Raw genomic sequence first — 22,494 nt, 5'->3', positions numbered from 1 at the left:
GAATTTTCCCTTGCGGCCTCTTCAATCACACACAGACACACACACACACACATTTCAATTCCTATATGGGAATTGAGGATAACCAAACAAGACCCCAGACCCAGGTATAAAATATCTTCCTTCGTGTAGTTGGTCAGTAATCCTCATAGGCTCCCAAAGCAACACAAGCCTTTGTCCACTGACCAGAACTTAATTCTAATAAAGACCCTATTGCTGAAGATACCACACACTTGGATCACAGAACATGGAGAGATCACACTGGTGTCAGTCCTGAAGCTTTCTGTTTGCTAGCTATCATATACCTAGAAAATGCTATACAGGCCACTGGGGGAGAAAAGACATTAGCAGTCATTTCTAGACATAAGACCAGGGAGTTATAATAACAGGCCAGTCAACCTGTATCAATTGGTGCAGCAACGCGCTAGTGTTATTGGGGTGACTAACCATTTGTGGCAGAATGAAAGACCCACTCTGATAGGTCTCAAATATGGAACAAATAGCTAACCAAGGTGACTATTTAACATATCAAAGCAAACCTGGCGACCCGGTTCTCCCAGCATCCTTCAGTCCTTACCTAATACAGGGTATGACTGTCATACCCTGCCCCCTACCCTAAACTTCTCCTACCCGGTGGATGGGCTGTCCTTCTCCCAACTGCCCTTCCTTTTATAATCCAGCCATTTTGGTTACCAGGCCCTTTTGTCTACTCTTTTCCTTCCTGGTTTCCTGGCTATCAGGAAACCTTCCTGATAACCTCCTCTCTCCTCACAGGACCCTCCCCCTGTGGCTTAGCTCAGGGTCAGGCTTCCCTGGACTCTCTCAATCGTCTCCACCTCTGGCTATGCTCTCCCTTCTATCTACATAAAATAACAGATCTTCTCCATACTTGAGTAGTAGCAATGTCATCCTCCTTCTGTGTTCCTCTTCATTCATACTCTACAGAACAATACTCATGCCTAGTACTTTAACTCCAGCCAAGAGTCTGTGGGCGAGGAGCTCAAAGACCACAGAGGAGAACTCACTACTACTGTGTTCGTGAATAGACACGGTGACAAACTATCTTCTAAATACTTATCTTTACACCCGTAGATTCCTGAACCTCTCAGCTTCCTTTTGCGGGGAGAGTGGTTACCATAGGGACTCATCATAACTGGTTAAAGTGCAAAGAACAAGTGGTGGGGAATTTCAGCCATAGTCACAATATTCATACAGTATCCTCTGCCCTAAGGCTCAGCGAACATTACAGAGGAGAGGGCAGGAAGTCAGGGAGGCCTGTTGTGACAATGCTGTATTTGCATGTGCACAGGATTAAGCTAGTCCAAACTCTACCATGAATGACAAAGAAGGGTCTCAGGAGACCCCACCACTGAGTAAAGATCCATTGGCAGTTGAGGACCTCTGGGGGAAGAATAGGTGTCATTTATGGGGTGCAGGTCTTACTGGTTGCCCGAGCTCCAGTGAATGGTCCTGTATAGAGAACACTAAGTGGACTCAGGTTGTTTGTTTGTTTGTTTGGTTTGGTTTGGTTTTGTTAGTTTGATTTGGTTGGTTTAGTTTTTGCTTAAGTTAGAGGATAAGATTCTGGAAGGCAGACCTGGGGGTAGGGGCCCAGGAGGGATTGGGGGAGGGTAGATTAGAGGGTGGTTATGATCAAAATACATTGTATATATATGCATGGAATTCTCAAAGAATAAATAAGAATATAAAAAATAGCATACTTTCAGCATACCATAGTATGGGAAAACATTTTCATTCTAAAAGGAACAAGTTGGGATATAACTAGTAAAAACAAGACTGCACCCCCAGAAGACAAACACCAAATCAGTTCAGTGTATGGCATCTGGGGCTCAAAACTGAATTACCTGGGCTCCAACAGACTTGGGTAGCCTTATCTTTAGAGTTCTACCATCTTGAGCAGACACAGCCTCTCTTGTGATCTGGGCCCACTCCAGGCCTGCAGCTTCTCATGGTGGGTCTCTCAAGGTCCTTAGATTTCTGACATCCTGAGTCTCCATTTCAACTAGGGCTGCCCCACCACAGCTTCATGAATGAGGTGGTCCTTCAAAGTCTCTTGGCAAGGACTCTAACCATACCAAACATTATCTGGCCCCAGAAGCTTCCTGAAGTCTCAGCAAAAGCCTCCAGGACCCCCATCACCTTGTGCCTTTTATAGTAGTTAACATTATGCTAACTTACTGGGATGAACGCTGTTTGGGGCAAGCAACCTCTTCAACCTCAGTTCAGCCTACTTTTAAAAGAGTTTGTTGTCGTTGTCTAAACGGTCTGCAGTTACTTTCTTGAGCAGAACCCCTGACCCAGTTTTGGCCAGAAGACTGTGTTCACACACTGGGGAAGGAGTGTGTGACCACACACACCTGTGGGCATGACACAAGATGTATGGCCTGAACAGAATGTCCTCTGGGGCAAAACAGTGCTACAAGGACAGAGAAATGCAGAAGAAAAATCAGATAAGAGGCTCATAGAAACTGTTTACTCGGGCTCTGCTTTAGGATGCTATCTTTAGTGGCTAGGGAAACAATATATAAACATCAGTGGGGAAAAACAAAAATATTCCTGAATCTACCACTACCCCCCCCCCTTTCCAGGTCCCTGGATGCCTATAGCTCTGTTGGTCTCTCTCTTTCTGTCTGTATGTCTCTGTCTCTCTCTCTGCCTCTCTCATTTCTTTTGAGACAGAGTTTTTTGTGCATAGGCCCAGAATGTCCTAGAACTCACTCTGTAGACCAAGCTGGCCTTGAACTCCTAGAGATCTGTCTGCCTTTGACTCCCAAGTTAGTTAATACATAACTAACCTTATGTATTAAGGTTAAATTATTGTGCCTAAAAGCCTAAAAACAAAATTGCCTCTAATGTGCAAGTCCACCTGCCCAAAGACAGATAACTTCTCAGAATGCTGAGGGCTGTTCCTCTGATTGCCTGTCCTTGTACAACTTTAAGAAACTCTTATTTATGCAAGATAATGGTCACAAAGGTTTGGTTGCTCAAGTAAACCAAGATATCTGTTTGCTAAGTAGAACTTAACTTTATGATTGTGGGATATTCATAAAGAACACAACTTTATGAATTTCTTGCCTTTGCAACCCCCTAACTAATGTGTCTTATTTTAGCACCACAGTTTGGAAATACCAAGTTTCAGACATAGCCCTTGTGCCAGAATCTAAATAGAACCCTGTTCTTTTGTCAGACTGGTGACTTGCTTAGACCTCAGACCTGTAATAGCAGCATGTGAGTGCGAAGCGGCTGTTGAAGTTAGACCTGGTTCTGCATCCCAGCACCATGCTCCCAGAAATGACTCAGACTCAAAACATATTTACAAATGTTTTGGCCAGATAGCAAGGCTCTATTCTGACTATCATAATATGAGATGACCCATTTATTGTAACCTATATTCTGCCATATAGCTGCCTACCTGTGCTTAGGTCCCCACGCACGGCTCCCTCGGCTCACATCAATGTACTCTTCTATGGCTAGCTTCTTATATTTCTCAGCACTTTTCTCACGTTATCCCTGGGGAGTCTGATGATAACCTGATGGGCTGGACCACAGAACACAAGGTAAAGAAGAAAAGCAATGGGTGGAGCTGGGCATGGCTGCCAGGTTCCCACCAGCCTTCCCATTCATATCCCCAGAGGCCATCTTATTTCTGTCCTCCATACTGTACATAGAAACTGTAATGTGAAATAAATGGTTTCACAGCTAGAAGTAAGTTTGGAAATACAGCTGTGGGCCATGAAGAATCAGAAGAGAATCTTAACTGGGAAAATGACAGGATCAGGTTTTGCATGTTTAAATATTAACAGAGGACTGATGCTTGTGGGAAACAAACCACATGAGTTTAGAATGTGAGCACAAGACTTCTCTGCACCAAGATTTAATACTGTGTCCTTAGAGTCTGAGAAAGCCCTCCCAAATCATGTTTACAAAGTCTCCTACTCAAAGATCTGCATGCTGAATGATAATTTAATGATATATATATATCATTAAATATATATATGAAGACACTGTCGCTGTCTTCAGACACACCAGAAGAGGGCATCGGATCCCATTACAGATGGCTGTGAGCCACCATGTGGTTGCTGGAAATTGAACTCAGGACCTCTGGAAGAGCAGTCAGTGCTCTTAGCCACTGAGCCATCTTTCCTGTTTTAAAATTAAAAAAAAAAAAAAAATCTGTGGGTGTTCATGTGTTTTAATGTGGAGTCATACATGCCACAGTGTATATGTGAAGGCCAGATGTTGGATGTCATGTTTGCTTCTCTGGGTTTGAGATAGGGTCTCTTCTTGCCCATTCTTCATATGCTTGGCTAGCTGGAGCTCAGGATTGCAGACACTCTCCTGTCCCCACTTCCCCTCTCACCACAGGAGCACAGGAACACTAGCATGTGCAGCTTTACATGTATTCTGGGCATCCAGACTCAAATCCTCACATGCACATAGCGGTTTCTTTACCTACAAAGCACCTGCTTAGCTCAGCATCCCCCAACGGCGTGACTCCCAGATGCCTCGGAAGTAAACGTTTGACCACAGCAAGTAACTAGTTACAGACACAGCGCAGTTTCCCCTACTTATATATCTTTGTGTTTTCCAGCCTTGTTTCCTTGTCCTGGTTTCTTAAAGTTGTTAATCTGAGGATAATATGGACGACTAACTCCAAATCCTAAGCAACAAGCATCACGATTGTTAGTCCTTTGTAGAGCTCACACGTGTGCCGACCACACTCTGAACTCATTGCGCATGTTAACTCGTTTGATCCTAAATGTGGAACAATCTCTCACTTTGTGATTACTGTACTTATTTATAATATATAGGTGACATCAGAAGACATCTGCTTCCCTTTCTCACCACTATAAGCTTAACTAACAACGTCTATGCTTAAAACTCTTCAAGCAATGAAACAGCCAAAAATAAAGATGATAAAAAAAAAAAACCCTTAGCTTCCAAACACTAAAAATAAAAGCATGAAAAATTAGCTCTGATTCTACACTCTGTAGTGTAGAAAATTCATCTAAAAAAATCATGCTGCACAAGAGAGTTAGAGAGTTATACTGAAAGGTTTTGGTTGGTTGTTTTTTTGAGCCCTGGCTGTCCTGGAACTCACTCTGTAGAGCAGGTTGGCTTTGAACTCATTGAGAAAGACCTGCCTCTGCCTTCCAGGTGCTGGGATGAAAGGTGTGTTTTCATGCATCTAAGGTTGCCTTTGATGTATCAGTCAATACCAAATTGGTGCCGACATATTATTTCGAGCAACATTGAAAATGTAAAGTAATAAATAATGTGAATAGATGTGAATGAGAACAAAGGTTAACCTGAGAAAGAGTGGGTCAGGAATTCTCTGGTGTTGTCTCGTGCCTGTGGTACAATCTGTAGGCAGGCCAATCTTCACCAAAGATCCAGAAACTGATCACTAACCAACACCCATAACTCAACTATTCTGGATCGGGGAACCAGCACCTCTCACCAGTACCATCCCACGTGGCATCAGTTACTTTTCTGTTGCTGTGATACTCTGACAAAAATCAGATGACAGAGTAAGTGAGGCCTGCAGTCCCAGAAGGATCAGTTCCACTGTGGAGAAGATGGGCATTAGGAGGGCGGGGCCAGACCAAGTGCAACCTTAAGCCCCACAGTGCTCTCTTCATCTCCAGACTAAACTTCTTTTTCTCTCTCTGCACTTGCTCTTCTTTTTTTTTCATTGTAAAACTGAGAGCAACCAGTAACAATTATTCTACAGACTTAAAAATATACTATCTTGAGGTTTTCCTTTGCCAAAGAAATTAGTCCATTATTTTTTAATTCAACATTACACAAATTCTCAGGACATGGGCAGAAAGCATCCAGATCTTTCCCAACAGTATCACAGAACATGGCCCCAAGGATAGACCCTATAGAGCCCTTACTTTCCTCTGAAACCTCTTGGGTTGGGCCTCTGCTGTCCCCATTTCTCTCATCACCACTAACTTCTAAATTTGCACAAGAATGAGCCCTTAAGCTCTGTCCAGAGCACTCAATGGTTTTTCCAGATTAACATTTTAAAAATATCCCAAAGGATTCATGAAGTCTATCAGGGAAACAATGATTCTCAGTGCCAAGTTTCATACAAGTTACTGTAATGTCACTGTGATAAAACACACTGACAAAAAAGCCAAGTTTGCAAAGTAAGGGTTTCCTTTGGCCTACAGTTCCAGAGAGAAAGAATCCATCATGGTGGAGAAGACGATGGAACATGCAGGAGTATATTGTAGGACCAGGAAGGTGCTGATCATATTTCATCAGGACACAGGAAACAGAGAAGAGGGGACAGGAAGTACAGCCATGTTACCAATCCTCAGAGCTCACTCCAGAGACATATTCCAGCAAGGCTTCACCTCCTAAAGGTTCCATGACTATCCCAAACAGCACCACCAACCGAGGACCAAGTGTTCAAATACATGAGCCTAGAGGGGAATTCTCATTCAAACAACATACTCCTGATGACCCTCCCACTTTAAACTCTTCCTGCGTAGAGAATCAAGAAAAGAGATCTCCCCCCACTTCTTCTATCACCTCCGACTTCCTCCATCTCCTCTTACTTCCTCTATCCCCTCCCACTTCCCCATCCCCTTCCACTTCCTCCATCTCCCCTCACTTCTCCCATCCTCTCCCACTTCCTCCATCCCCTCCCACTTCCTTCATCTCCCTCACTTCCCCATCTCCTCCCACTTCCACTTTCTCCCCTCACTTCCTTCATCTCCCCTCACTTCCCCCATCCCCTCCCATTTCCTCCATCTTCCATCCCCTCCCACCTCCTTCATCTCTCCCCACTTCCTTCATCCCCCCTCACTTCCTCCATTTCCCCTCACTTCCTCCATTCCCTCCCACTTTTCTCATCACCTCTCACTCCTTATCACTTAGGCCTTTGTTCTTTTTTTTTTTTTTAAGATTTATTTATTTATTATATCTAAGTACACTGTAGCTGTCTTCAGACACACCAGAAAAGGGCATCAGATCCCATTACAGATGGTTGTGAGACACCATGTGGTTGCTGGGAATTGAACTCAGAACCTCTGGAAGAACAGCCAGTGCTCTCTAAACTCTGAGCCATCTCTCCAGCCCTGGCCTTTGTTCTTTTAAGGAGCACTGTAAGGTCTCAGACAGTGGTTCTCAACCTGTGGGGTGTGATCCTTTGGATTTGAACAACAATTTCACAGGTGTCACATATCAGATATCCTGTATATGAGATATTTACATATAATTCATTACAATAGTAAAATTATGGTTATGAAATAACAATGAAATGATTTTAATGTTTGGGGGTCAGCACAACATGAGGAACCATATTAAAGGGTTGCAGCGTTGAGAACTACTGCTCTGGGAAGATGGCGCTAAGTCCAGGTACTTGGCTCAAAAGCATGAAGACCCAAAACTGAGTGAGTTACAGGAAAGCCAGAGCTGTTATGTGGAGAAATGCTGTCTCAAAACAAACAGCCTGAACATAGCAACATAGAATCCATAACTTCACTGCTTTGGGAAGGTAGAAAGAAATGGATATTCAGAGCTCATTGTCAGCCAGTCTAGCCAAACTGAGAAGCTCTAGGTTCAGTAAAAGACCCTTTCTCAACAGAAGTTGGAGGGTGGGAATAAAAACCACCCAGTGTCAACCTCAGAACTCCAAACACTTCTGTGCACCCACACAGGTATGCATATACACATGTTACTTCCCAGGCACATACAAAACAAAAAGTAAAACAGTATCTGATTGTTTCTCTGCTTAGTTTTCTTAGCACTTAATTCCAACAACATAATTGTTAACTCACCATCACCCCCTTCCTCAGACTAATCGTTGTGAAAGACTCTCGCAGAGGGCAGACCCTCACTCAAGTCTCGGGATAACACAACCCCTCAAGAACTCATGAGAGACCGTCCTTGCTGCAATTACACAAGGTTTTTTAATGAACCAGTGCACTGGGGTTGAGACTCATATCCCACACAGGGGTAGAAGAGTCTGACCACGAGTGGCTGGGAGAAAGGGTTTTTAAATGAAAAAACCACAACCAAGGGGGGAGGGAGTATGTCATTGGAGAATACCAAAAATACCAGTGAAGAATTGTAAGGGAAACACCTGGTTTCTCAAGATTGCCTATAAGGTGAAAATTAACCAGTGAAGAATCGAGAGGGGAACATCCAGTTTCTCAAGTTTGTTTATGATGTGTTATTTAACTTTTATGTTTTTATGGTCAGTCAGTTTCTGAAACAGAGTCACCATGACCTTAGGGCCATAAATTCTTTTATGGTCAGCCAGTTCCTGGAATAGAAAGACAGTATTACAGAACTGACTAGCCTACATTTTTGGCTCTACTCTCCCTGCTAGGGGTCTTCTACTTTACCTGTTAGGGGGTCAGGCTTTATCCTGGTCTTTCAGTTGTTGTTAAGTTGGGTCCTGTGTCCCCCACTCAGTAAAAGTGCCAGGGTCAGCAGAAGGATTCAAGGCATTTTGTGAATCAAATTAAGTTATTTGTAATATCTTTATCTAAAGTTTTTTTTTCAGCTTAATTATTTTCAGTATCTCTGTCCTTTCGCATAGAAACTATGAAACCAATCTCTCTGCTCTCATAAATCTAAGAGGCCCAACCACATGAAACCCCATCAAAATGAACTGGAAGGAAAGAAACTCCCCTAGGAGGTAGTGGTACACAGATTTTTTTCCTACAACATCAACACTTTTCCAACAGGGGTCAAAAACTTAGGCAGCACCAGTTCAGAGCCTCCTGACCAGAGAATCTACTGACAGTTCTGAACTCTTAATTAATCTCACAAGGCCAGCAGGGCAATTAGGCCTACGTTTGCAACCAGCTATTAACATATTTTAATTCACTCTCATTCAGAAGTAAGGACAGGAAATGGGTTTGGGCTGTTTCAAAATTAACCATGTTTTCAACACTCTTCTTTAGTGTCTCAGACGTCATCAGGAGATGTGACTGAGGAATATGCCCACAATTGCAGTGAGGGCACAGAGAGATGGGTTGGGGTGTAGACGGGAAGGACGAGCCTTCTCAGTACCAGGCACTCCTCTGAGCTTTTTCCTCTCCAATTTTGAAATTTGACTACTTTCTATGATGGAAAAAAAAAAGCATGATAGAATATGTATGTCCAGTCTGCCAATTATAAGGAGATGTACACTTTACTGAGAACAATGCAGGTCAGAGCACAACCTACTAAAATATGGCTCTCCTATGGATTGGCTCTCACGGTGAGAGTGACAGGAGAGGGCTGAGCCAAGGCTGCCGTGGGCGTGGCAGTGGTGAGACTGACAGGAGGAAGCAGAACTTCCATTTTCCGTGGGTGTGGCCAGTGTGATGAGGCAGGCAGGGCAGGCTGAGTGCTGGTGTCTGAGTCACTGTTCTATGGCTGTGAAGAGACACCACAACCAAAGCACATTTCATTGAGAGATTGCTCATCGTTTTCAGAGACTTAATCTATTACCATCATGGCGGGGAGCAAGGCAGGCATGTTTAGCGCTAAGCAGTGGCTGAGAGTTTTACATCCTGATCCACAGGCAGGAAGGCAAAAAAAAAAAAAAAAAAAAAAAAAAAAAAAACAACAGACCTCAAACACAAATCTTCTCTAACATGGACAAACCTCCCCCAACAAGGCCACACCAACCTCCCAATATCTGAAAGAAATTCAACAGCTATGGACCAAGCATAGAATATATAAACCTACAGGGGCCATTCTCATTCAAAACACTGCAACTGAGAGGCACAGTAACCATAGTAACAAGACGTGACAGGGAGACAGGGGTTTTGTAACCCACACTCATCATCTGTCTTGCTCCCCAGGGATAATAGTGGTGCTGAAGCTTAATGGTTCATACTTCTAGTGAAGATATTTCAACATGATCAAAATTCCCCAAAAGATAGGAGAGAGAGTGCGATTCACAATTCACTTACTAAAAAGAACTCTTTCAAATTTAAAGGCTAAATGTTTTCTTTGTGGGTGGAGGTGTTCTGTCTGCACGTACCAGTTATTATAGGAGTATTCCTTGCAATGTTGCTTGAAATAATATGTCGGCACCAATTTGGTATTGACTGATACATCAAAGGCAACCTCAGATGCATCAAAACGCAGACTTCTTTCACCGACTTGACCAAGAGTGAGCTCAAATTTGAACTCTCCACTTCTCTCTCTGTACCTTCCCTCTGTCTACTGCAATTGCTCGCCTATCTTCGGTCTTTTCTGTCTGCCTTCCCGGATGTTGTCTGAAGCCTCACTGTCCCTGTGTCTGCCTGCTTCTAACATGGCTTCGCTCTGTATTTATTGAGTAGTATAGGAAACAAGACCCGGGAATGGAATGAGAGATACTTTACAGAAATCTTTAAGAGAGTTTTACAGGGCAAGAAGCCATTTTAATGACCTTAAGTGACCCCAAAGCAGTCATAAAAGCAAACGGTCTTACAAACAGATACTATCAAGTTAAATCTTCGGGTTATTGCCAACATTTATGGCAGATATTTATTGTATAAGGCTGTTTTCTAACCAATTGGCTACTTTCAGCAAATGGTTGCCACCACATAAGTGCTGGGTACATTGTTGTCAACTTGACACAAGCTAGAGTTATCTGAGAAGAGGGAACCTTTGAGAAAGTGCCTGTATAAGATCCAGATGTAGGGCATTTTTCAAATTAGTGATTCATGTGGGAGGGCCCAGCCCCTTGTGAGTGGTGCTAACTACCCCTGAACTGGTGGGTTTGGGTTCTCTAAGAAAGCAGGCTGAGCAAGCCATGATGAAGCAAGCCAGTAAACAGAACCTGAAGGCGCCTGCGCCATCAGTGGCTACTCCGAGTCCAGTCAGCTACTGGGTGGAACCCGAGATAGCTGGTTTCCAGAACAGCAGAAAAAGGAACAATGATTTGAGCCATCAGCTCTAGACTAGGCCAATTTAAAACACAAAACAGGGTGTGTTGTTTTGTCAAAGTCTAGGCAAACAAGCCGGCAGTTCTGCCAGCCCCGGGGAGGGTAGGGGTGGGTGTCGCTCCCAACAGCACCCATCCACAGCCTCTTCTTCAGTTCCTGCCTTCAGGATTCTGGCCTGTGGAGTTCTTGTCCTGACGTCCTCCAGTGTTGGACTGTGATCTGGAAGTGGAAGCCGGATACCCTTTTTCTTCCCTAACTTGCTTTTGGTCATAGTGTTTTTATCACAGCAAGAGAAATCTTAAAATACACACACACACACACACACACACACACACACGCTTTTGGGTCAAGGACACAGAAGAAAAGAGCAAAACTTTTGCAGTGGTTTAGACTTCAAAGGCTGATTGTGTGGGAAATTCAAAGCACAGTAAGGCTGGTTCTTACCTTGTTTTCCTAAAGGCTAGTTAAACTTAGGCTGCATACATAGGAAGATAGCGGGCTACATCTCAGTGATCTCAAGGCACATTGTCATATTTAAAAAAAAAAAAGATTTATTTATTATGTATAGTGTTCCACCTGCATGTTTGGCTGCAGGCCAGAAGGGGGCACCAGATCTTATTACAGATGGTTGTGAGCCACCATGTGGTTGCTGGGAATTGAACTCAGGACCTCTAGAAGAGCAGGCAGTGCTCTTAACCTCTGAGCCATCTCTCCAGCCCTGGTACATTGCCATCTTGACTCTGAACTCTAACAGTGGTTCAATATTTTGGGGGTCCAGAGATATTTTCATAAATTGTATCACTGCACAAATCTACATCATGGTCATCTACTGTGTATTACTAGAGTACTTTTGGAGTATGGGGTACATGTGCTACTAGTAATGTGACACTCTTTAAGCTACATTGATACATTTTAAGCAAGGGGACTCACACAGCCAAGCCAGTAAGAAAAGATGTCTACAGGTAGTTGTATATATTCTTAAACTATTTTTGGTATGATACACTAGAGAGTCAGGAAAATGCATCCACATGGTGGCTCACAACCATCTGTAATGAGATCTGATGCGCTCTTCTGCTGTGTCTGAAGACAGCTAGTGTGCTCATAAAAAAAAAAATTAAAAAAAACTCTGTGCCCACTTGGAGGTTTTGTATACTATAGAAATGTCCTGTAAATCTTTCAAGAATAAACAAATTCAAGATCAACCTGTAACTCAGTTAATCCTCCCTTGGAGCACAAACATTTTAGAAAACCAGCCAGGCATTCTGAGAGCTTTAGGGAAAGAGCCTTTTGGGCTATTTTGGGGGAATTATGTCCACAAGGAAGCTCTGAATCCTTATCACCTCTGAAGCTCTAGATAAGACTGGACTCTCCAGGTAACTCTGCTCCCCACTGGCTCTGCCCTGGAGCTTACCACACTTGAGTGAAACAAAGTTGATCTTTCTCAGATAAAGAAACCCAGAATTTCTCTCCAGTGATTCTTCTCCCTTTTGCTTTACTGGACAAGTCAGTTTAGTTCTGTAGGGAAGACACAGATAAGGAACTCACAGTCATAGCTAATAATGGTGGGTTCTAAGGTGATGAAGATTGTTGCATACTATGTAGGGCAGTGATAAGAGCCCAAAAGGAAGGATTGGTTGGAGAAAAGCCATCTAAGATAGAAGGAATGATCAGGTGGCTGTCTGGCTGAGAGCTCCTGTGGAGGACAGCGTTCCAGGCAAAATCCAAGAGGGTGGCGATCAATAGCATTAGTAATGAGTCTAAAAACAGCACAAAACCTAACCATAGAACAAGACCAGACGCTACATTTCAGCAGCAGAAAGTCAGTGACTTTGTTGTTTCATGAACACATGTATTATAGGGTAGGGATGGATGTGTTCATCATAGGATTTCGTATCTTTCAGTTCCTTTAGTCTCCTTATGGTAGACTGGGCTGTGGGCAGAACTGATGTTGTAGATCCAGACGCATTAGCCAGCTCTCAAGCAAGAACCAGTTCTGAACACTCGTGACTGGAGACTCGGTACTTTTATTAGGTACGGTACAGGAGGGCCTAGCAAGAATTGGTGGGAAGATTACTGGGGAGCAGTCTCAGGTTAGTCATCCAGAAGGAAGAAGCTGGTTAAGTAGTAGCACTCAAAGGAAGCATCTATAACCCAGTGAGAGAACCCAACTGAGTTATGACACCAGGAAGAAACCAGGCAGGACCAAGAGGAAATGGACTGCAAGCCTCTGAGTTTCCAAGGAGCTGACACGTGGCACAACCTGACGGACAGAACAGCGCATTAGTTACTTCTCTGTGGATATAAAACAGGACGAACGTTCAGAGGACGAGCCTGTTAGGGGGAAGCATGGCAGCATACAGGTAGGATAGCTGGAACAGGAAGCTGAAAGCTTACATTTCCAACCACAGCAGGATTTTCAAAGCCTTACCCAACTGACATACTTTCTCCAATAAGGCCAGATCTCCTAAACGTCTTCAAACAGCACCCACTGGGGACCAAGTCTTGAAATGACCAAGCCTATAGGGGACATTCTCATTCAGGTTACCCCAGGGAAGGTCTTGGAGTTTAAGTAAGTTCAAATATACTGTGACCATAAATGTCGTTCTAATTTGTCAATTTATATTTATAAAATCAGGACCAAAGAATAAAACCAGACTCCTGGATATGGGAAATGAAAGTACATTTAAAGTGCTGGTCCTTTCAAAAAAAAAAAAAAAAAAAAAAAAAAAAAAAAAAAAAAAAACCACTAGAAACATACTGGCAAAACAGTATTCAGTGTAGACAATCAGTTTCCACACTTCCCGCTGCTACTTGTTTAAGAGGAAACTGGTAAGGGCACCTTGGAGGGGAGGTGGGAGATATGGAAGAGTCGTAAGAGTCGTAGCTAACAGTGGGGTTCTGGAAAAGGATTTGTAATAGACATCTGGCACTCTAGAGGAGTGTGCAAGTCGGACCCTTCTCCCAGCACAACTGTGAGCTGCTCTCACAAACCCTCTGAGTTAGCTGTTGGATGTCAGCATGATTTTGGTCACCTACCAAAAACAGGGTCAGCTGTGATTTTAAGTGGGGGAATCTGATGGGATGCACTTCTCGCTGGCCTTGACTGCAGTACCAAACACGTTTCAAAATGGTATTTTGGTTAACCTGGGTCCCAAGTGGACCCCTGACCCCAAACTCTATTGATCCAGTTAACCATTCCCAGTAGAACTCCCCACTAGCAACTCCCAGCTTTCCAGCTCATTTCTAAATGATGGCTCTTTAAATGCAAATCTGCCCCACCAACTGACTAGATTAGCAACATTTTTCTAGTTTGCTAGTGTTCCTGCAGTCAAAGTCAAGGTCTCCATCACCTAGCCATTCCAGACTCACTACTCCATTCGGCAACACTGGTTCCTGAGCTAGCTATGCAGATGTGCCTTTATGCTTTAGTCAGTAACTTGGTTACACGCAGTGTATTTCTCTTATACGTGCCCTGATCCTTAGCTGAGAGCCTCTATGCCCTAAACCACAAGTTTCTTTCCCCACTACCTTGCTATTTACTAACATCTGTATGTGGCTGAACCATTCACCGACATCCCTAACAGCAGTAGGATTTTCTTTCAGAACAGCCTTTTCTAAATGTATGTATGTATGTATGTATGTGTGTGTGTGTATGTATGTATGTGTGTATGTATGTATGTATGTATGTGTGTATGTATGTATGTATGTATGTATGTATGTATGCATGCATGCGCACCACATGCTGGAGCCCTTCCCAGCTCCCTTTTGTGCACATGTAGGCTATGTAAGAGCTATGGTAGCACACACTTTAGGAGTGGTGCTCTCATCTAAGCTTCTGGGTTTTTTTGTAGAGATCTGATGTTGGGATGAAGTGGTAAACATGGTTTAAGTGTATATTTTTTAAAATGTATTTATTTTTATGGGGGAGGGGTGTTCACGCACACAAGCCAAAATGGTATTTATGTGGAGATCAGAAGGCAACTTGCCAGAATTGTTTCTCTCCGCCGTGTGGATCCCAAGGACCAAACTCAGGTCATGAGCTATCTGGAAGCCCTAAATGTAGATTTTAAAGCAGAAAACCACTATGCAGGGAAGTGTTAAAAGTTACCAAGTTCACTGTTCTATCGTCAAAGTCCAGACAAATTAACACCAGCAACATCCCACTAATGTGCAAAAGGCAATTGTCATGGCTGCTTACACTATTTCTTCTAAGCATACTGAGTTTCAAAACTTCCTCCCTCACTGGTCTTTTTCAGAGACAGTCAGTTCAGCCATTTGCCACCATTATCAGTCACCAAAAAATGTCCAACGGGGACCAAGAGTCACCTCAAACCATTTTGTCTCTGATCCTGAGCTAATCTTGGAAAAATAGCAAAAACCTGCTATAGTCAACCTGACTTGAATAGCTGTTGTCAAATGTTTTTAAAGTATGAAGAAGGTCACCGTTTGGCATAAACTTCCCCACACTGCTGGGAGAGAAGTCATTACTTCAAGAAAGCAAGTGAAAAGACTGAAAATTTGTTTTCTGAAAATCCGTCTTTTTGGACTTTATTACAAACTCAAGTGCATTAGATCCTTCTGGCTACTGCTCCTGAACTTACATACTGCAGACTACGTCCTACTGCTTTAGACCCCACGTTATACTAGTGGCCTTTATAATCACATTTCTATAAGATATGCCACTTTGTATTAGAGGAAGGGCAGATTATGGCACTGAAAATCAATTTAAAACATTGGAGGCCATATTGCATATAAAGGCTTTCCCCACAGTCAGGTGATTATAAACAACAGCTATGTATTAAGATGGAAAACGGACACACTAGGAAAAATCTTACCTAATAACATAAGATCTGTTTACTGTTCTCAAAGAAATGCCTATTTCACTGCTGCTGGATATAGTGGCTAGAAATGAGAAAATTCCTTTTCAAGAAGAGTGAATCTCAATTGAAGCAATGTAGTTAGTCTCCCTCATCTGGGGGGACTTGCAGCACTTTCTCTGAATAGTGTTACTACAGGACCCTAGGAGGCAGAGGCCAGGATGTTACCTTACGATAGATACACTCACATTCAACAAACTCTTTGTGTAAACATCCAAAATCCTTATCTAAAGTATCACTTGTTTGCTGGAGTATAAATTCTGAAGGAAAACATGGATTTTATTTCTAGAATGAGGAACCAGGAGTTTATTTCCACATCTCTTGGGAAAGCCTCGCTTCGTTTACACATGGCAATGATTGCAAGCAGGTACATTGTAACACTAGCACAGGTACATACACATTTAGCTGCCCTCATCTAAGCAAGCAGTTGCAGTTTTGTTTAAATGTGGAAATCTATGGAACAAGCAAAGTAACTTTCCAGAGTAATAGCTTATCACAGACGAGTAAGACATGAGACCACCACTGTATCACACAGAGTACAACACTAGAGCTTTTCATTCGTGTGTGTTCGAGCATTCCCAGATCACTTAATGAGCAGCCACTGTTACCAAGTGGCTAAACAGGCTAATCCCAACACTCTCTCATCCCTCATAGGTAAAGAACTTTGTTTCAAGTAAGTTTTTTTCCTTGTCTCTCTCTTCTGAAGACCTGAGCGAGACAAACATTCTAAACCACCCCAAGATCTGACACTAAAATTTTAAGGACCGGAGGCTCCAACACAGAACCTTAACCTACTAACTAAAATCTCTCGGAATCTGACTCACTGATGCTGTTAAGTCCAAGAGCACAAGCATGTAATACCTCCTTGATATTTTCAAAGTTGGTTTTAAAAATGCCCCAAGGAAACCAAATCCTTTTCAGGATGCAAAGCTAGCTTTCCAACATACAAAGAACAAAGCCATGTTACTAAAATTCTAACTCACGATACAGGTCTTCACAGCTTTATTGGTACTACTAGGAAACCAAGTTTCTCTTGTACGGACAGGGAAAATAAGTAGTTTCACTTTGTGCTCCTCCTAAGAACACATCTGGTATTATCTGAGCTTTGGACAGCTGCTAGGATGTGTCCACTGTATTCTGTTTGATAACCAAATGTCCATTTTCCACTCTACAGAAATTAAAGACAGCTTAAAAGACAAATTTCAAGTAAAAGCAGCAATTCAAATTTTACTTAAAACTTTCACATCCGAAAATCAGAAATTTAACGTTGACAACTTAGATTCACGCACATGCACACCAACAACACACTATTTGAGAAAGGGTCTTGTTATGCAGTTCAAGCTGGCCTTGAACTCATGATCTCCTACCTCAGCTTCCTCAAGAGTAGCAGTCAAATTTAATGTGGGCAGAAAATATTACTCCTATTATAAGGCATTACTATGTACTTCTTCATGTGACTAACGCAGCTCTGAAGACATCCGGAACAAAGTAAGTGAAATTAAATTCTTCAGCAGCTGAGGATTTTCTATACTTCAACATTGTGAACTTCAACCATGGCTTCATGTCTGAGGCTAAGCTAGATACAAAAATATCAAAACATCCCATAGAACTGTTTATTTCCCTATGTTATTGTTTACCCAAGGAATGTAAAGACTAAAAAGGACTCATTTGGTTGTTTAATTATGATTAACTTATGTAAATATACAAACATTTAACAAAGCCATCATACTCCAATCTTTTCAGAATCCTAACCGCTGGCAGTTAGGCAGCTCTGAGATATCACTAATAAAATAGACAATTAAAATAGGTGCACTCAATCCTAACTTTATAAATAACTTCTTAGGTCAGACTTCTTCCTATGTTTAAACAGAAAGCTCAATGTACATTGAGCTTTCTTTTTCAAACCTCCATATAGTTCTAGAGTAATCTCGTCGTATTCATGAGAACTGCCATCAGCTTGCTCCCCCACACCACTGACTTCCAGGACCCCCCGTGTGGAGAACTACCTGGCAGAAGCTGTCTTTCTAGTGTGTGTGGCGGTGAGTCTGCTGCTTCCAGTCCACTTCTGGACCACGTCACCCCGCAGTATCCGTGTGGCTCAGCACTGAAGCCCTGTGCTCTTCTGATGGCCTGTGTATAGAGGGGTCTACTTCCTCGGCTCTGTATGTATAGGTAGTGTGATACTTTAAATATTAAAGCAGTATTTTCTGCATACAAGAATTTAGTGACATAGGAAAATGAGTTGATTTGCAAGACGCAGAAAAACAAATCATAAGATGTATCTTGAATTCAGAACAAACCGGGGGGGAGGGAGGAAGGCAACCAATGAAAGTTTATGGGTTTAACTACAGGTAACTAACAGTCATGAAACACAGGCATTATCTGCTCAGTCTCAGAGCTTGTACTGTGACCCACTGTTAACCACATCACATAACCCCAAATTGAACTTTATTCACAAAATCTATACCATAGTAATACATAGTGCATATGTACTAAAATAAATTCCTATTTGTTTTATGCAAACTATGGTATAAGATTACCTGCCATATTTTGCCATGGCACCAACTTCATCTAACCAGCCAATGTATAATCAAATCCTCACCAGTATCAATCAATGTCCTCGGCATCACGGGATATTCAAAGCCAAGCTGTTCATCTAATGGCCAGTCTGTTCTGACCTGAACAATTGTGCATTGACTTACGGCACAAGTCTGTGAGCCGGACCAGTATTTAAATTCACAGCTTTACATCTAATGGTGCAGGTGTCAAGATGAGCACTTGAAACTGATCGATTTAACAACTGCTGCCCTCTAATACATGTAAACCGTATGTGCACAGAATTAAGAGTGCTCTCATTTTCGAACAGCACTTCCTTGGCAGAACAGCACAAACGTGAAGGGAGCTGGTGAGAAAGAGCTCACAGAATGTTGGGTGAAATTTCAACGACAATGGAAACAACCGCCAAAGCTTTGCTGGCCCAGCAAATACAACACTTACCAAAGACAGTGGGGAAGTCAGCTCAAAAGATGGGTGGGGAGGCAGGTGCCACTCAACTCAAAGTAAGGTTTATCTAACAAAAGGAATGATGGACAACTTCAGAGATATTTGTCCTTCCCACAGGAATAAAGCAGTCTGGCTTTGACAACTGCTAGGTGGAAACACACACTGCAAATGTGGAATGAGGAAAACCAAGCATTTAAATGCGAGATAATTTACAACAGTAAAAAGCTGTAAATTCCTGTGACGTGATTTGCTGGAAACATCTGTAAATTCACACTGGCAGTGAGAAAACCAGTTCCAACATTAACTCCTCTCTCTCCAGGTAGTATTTTGTGCAGAAGTAGCTGAGAAATTGCACTACTGCTTATTTTAAGTGTATTGTAAAGAATCTGTACATGCTGTTACAGACAATACATATTTGTAAACCTGTTCATGCAAAATCAGTGTGCACAAGGGGATATTGTTAAGCCTTATACTTAAGTGATACTTTATTATCTTTGCTAAGATGCCAATCTCTCCGAAATATAACATATCTTAAATGGACTCTTATCTGCCAGTTAAAATCATTTTATGTCACTGAAAGAGGTTATTACAAGGAAAGAAACATGGTTTGTGTTGTAGAACTGATTTAAAATGAGAGAATTTACAAAACCAAGAAATCCATGGTCATAAAGTTTTAACATTTTAATCCTACACATTACAGGGCAAACAGATACTGGACCCTATTTCCACATTCCATAAATCCAAACTTTAGTTTCCATCTCAAACGTTGCCCTAACCACTGAAACATCAGTGGTTTTACAACCTCTGGATCATGGAAATACAGATTTCTGAAGTAAAGGCTACAAAAACAATGGAAGAAAGCTGAACAAACTTCCCACGAATGAAAATGAAAGTGGAACATCCTGAAGCTCTCGACACTTCTCTCCGTGTCTGTGGTCAACTTGTCGGTTCAGTGCATTGTGCGGTCAAATGTAATGGTCCTCACGTGGAGCACACATCTAACTAGTGTCCATGGACTCCAGGTTAGTGGATGAAGAATCTTTTTGGATGCTTTCAAAGATGGCTGCCAGCTCTGGGTTGGAGCTGATCTGTGACTGGAATTCACTCATAAGTGGGCTCTTCTCTGCCTCTGGAATGGTCAGCAAAGCTGCTACTGCCCTCATGGCAGATCGCTTTAATTCATCTTGCTTCTCAAACTCCTGCTTAACAGAGTTTGCCTTTACCTGCAATACAAAGTGAGCTCAGGTTACAAGCGGTAACATACATAACAAAGCAGATGCAGGTGAACTCCTAGGAGTGGTGTGAAGCCACTCCCTCCCAGGTCCAGAGTCATACTGCTCTTCAAGGGCAGGGAAGATATCAGACTTTAAGACACAAGCTAAGAAGGAGCTATTCCACACAAGTTCTATTATTAAAAAAAACAAAAAAACAAAACAAAACAAAAAAAAAAAAACAAACAAAACACTGAAAATTCAGGCTGACTTAGTTGAAACAAGTTGGCCCTACCAAGAAACCAAGTACTTAACTGTATCTTCTCTGAACACCAAACACTATTCCAACACATGCCTTATTTACATAATTACATCAATAAAAGCACAACTAAACGTGTTTCATTTTCAAGGTTCGAAGCTTTCATTTCCCAAGATTCATTTCAAGCATCTTCCTCAAGTCAGCTAGGCATCCTCCCAAAAAGAATGAAATGTTTCATCGTTGAAGCCTGATTCTATCTTACCCACATTATTACCCACATTATAGATATTAGTTTACTTCTTACTTTCATATTTTCTGTGTTTGTTCTGGAGATTTTTGTTTGTTTTGCCTAAATTCACACGAGGGAGGGAGGAAGACACATTTATCTGAGTCTGGCTTGTTTTGCTCACCACAGTTATTCCAGGTCTACTCTCTCCTAGAAATCATGTCACCCTTTAAAATAGCTAACGTCATTCTGTATGTGTGCATATGTATATATGCACGTCACACGTCATCAATCCATTCATCTACATGAATGCCCAGGACTCTAGTTGCCTACTGTGAATAAGCATGGTCACACGTATCTCTACTGCTTAGAAGGAGAGTATGCCATGGTGGCTACTTTGTTTCTGAGAATCAGCCAGATTGATTTCCACAGTGACTGGCGTCTCTGTCAACAATGCCAGAATCCCCTTTTCCTGGCACTTTGCTAGTACATTATTTGTTTTGTTTTCTGGAGACAGGGAGATGAAAATCTTAAAACAGTTTTGATTTCCTTGATAATGTCCTTTCATTAATTATTGTCATTTGTATAACTTCACTAAAAACTGGTTGACTGACTCATTTATTACTAAAAGTGAGATTCTACCTCAAATATCCAAAAAATTTTAGAAAAACAGTAACAAAACCCAAAAGGCAGAAATTAAAAATTAAAAAAGAGCTGAAATCATTGAAACAGAAATCAAAATGTCACAAGAGAAAGATTTTGTCTGTTGAAAGGTAAGACTTCTTGTTTGTTTGTTTGTTTGGTTTTTTTGAGACAGGTTTCTCTGTCCTTGAACTCACTCTGTAGAGCAAGACTCTGAACTCAAGAGATCCACCTGCCTCTGTAGCCTGGGATTAATGAGACCACCACTGCCCGGCTTTTCTTGTTTATATTTAAATAAATTTAATGAAACAAACCAAAACCAAATTTCCACTTGGTAGACATGTGGCATGTGCCTGTGATCTCAGCACTTAGGAGGCTGAAACAAGCAAAGTGGAGAGTTCAAAGCCAGCCTATCTACAGAGCAAGATTCTGTAAATATTCACATAGTAATTAAAAATTTAAAAATTCAGTCATAAACATTTTAACATTTCATCTGAAATAAATAACAAAGCCCATTCCCATACCCTGTAATTCCTATGCCAAATGTAGCCTAAGTTGATGACTAGCAACAATTACCTTAGTTGTACATGTGGCACGAAGTGGCTCAACAAGTCGGTCCAACCTCTGTAGCACTGCACTTGGACAAAGGGTAGATAGTCGCACCAACATTAAAAATGTTAGCATCTATTAGAAATAAAAAAAAAAAAAAAAAGATTTTTTTCTAATGCAAGAAACCCCCACATTCTGACACTTCTCTCTTAAGTAGAAAAATGTTTAGTATGCCAGTTAGAGAACATCATCTTAATTTAATCCAAGACTCAGAATCAGACTCATTGAAACCTGAGGTGAATGCTCCAGAAACTTCAGCTTCCATATGGGGTCCTACCACACAAAACTAGGAAACTGTCTCAAGTCTGACTGCACATCAGACACCTGGGTGGGAAGCACTTAAAATACCCATTCTGTGGGCCCGTCCATCAGGAAAGGGGAGAAGGCAGGAAACTCACAATTTCTGACAAAGCTAATGAGCAAATAAATGCCTCTACAACTCAATGAATTAGATATCTGATGAACTGGAAGGAAAACCTTATAGAAATATCACTCTCCAGATTTTGGGAGGGCATATGATTACCATGACTCAAATTCATACAAAATCCAAAAAGCATTTTAAAATAGTCTTTCGCCTTGGACTATGAATATATGGGATTGCATCATAAATGCTGGAATTCCAGCTTTGTAGCTCAGATAACTGCTCAGTGCCACTTATGCTCTGCTAGGCCAAAGGCCCTATTAAAGAGTATCATGAAAAGGACAGAATTCATTTACTTGTTCTGAAGTCTCTCACTTACTGACATATTTGCAACAA

The 22,494-nt window shown here is 41.9% G+C and overlaps 1 protein-coding gene across 1 annotated transcript in view; it reads right to left on the bottom strand.

Annotated features, from left to right (window-relative positions):
• Positions 1-19,154: 19,154 nt before the first annotated feature.
• Positions 19,155-22,494, bottom strand: part of CAND1 (cullin associated and neddylation dissociated 1) — a 38,412-nt gene continuing 35,072 nt past the window's right edge. The window contains exons 14-15 of the mRNA XM_080935520.1: positions 21,705-21,812; positions 19,155-20,013 (exon numbers count right to left, since the gene is read on the bottom strand). Of these exons, the coding sequence (XP_080791646.1) occupies positions 19,789-20,013; positions 21,705-21,812 (333 nt within the window). The 3' untranslated portion in view covers positions 19,155-19,788. The remainder of the gene's footprint in view (positions 20,014-21,704; positions 21,813-22,494) is intronic.

This window comes from Micromys minutus (genome assembly GCF_963924665.1).
Source record: "Micromys minutus genome assembly, chromosome: 22".
NCBI classification, from domain to species: Eukaryota; Metazoa; Chordata; class Mammalia; order Rodentia; family Muridae; genus Micromys; species Micromys minutus.
This window is presented reverse-complemented; position numbering and strand designations above follow the sequence as displayed.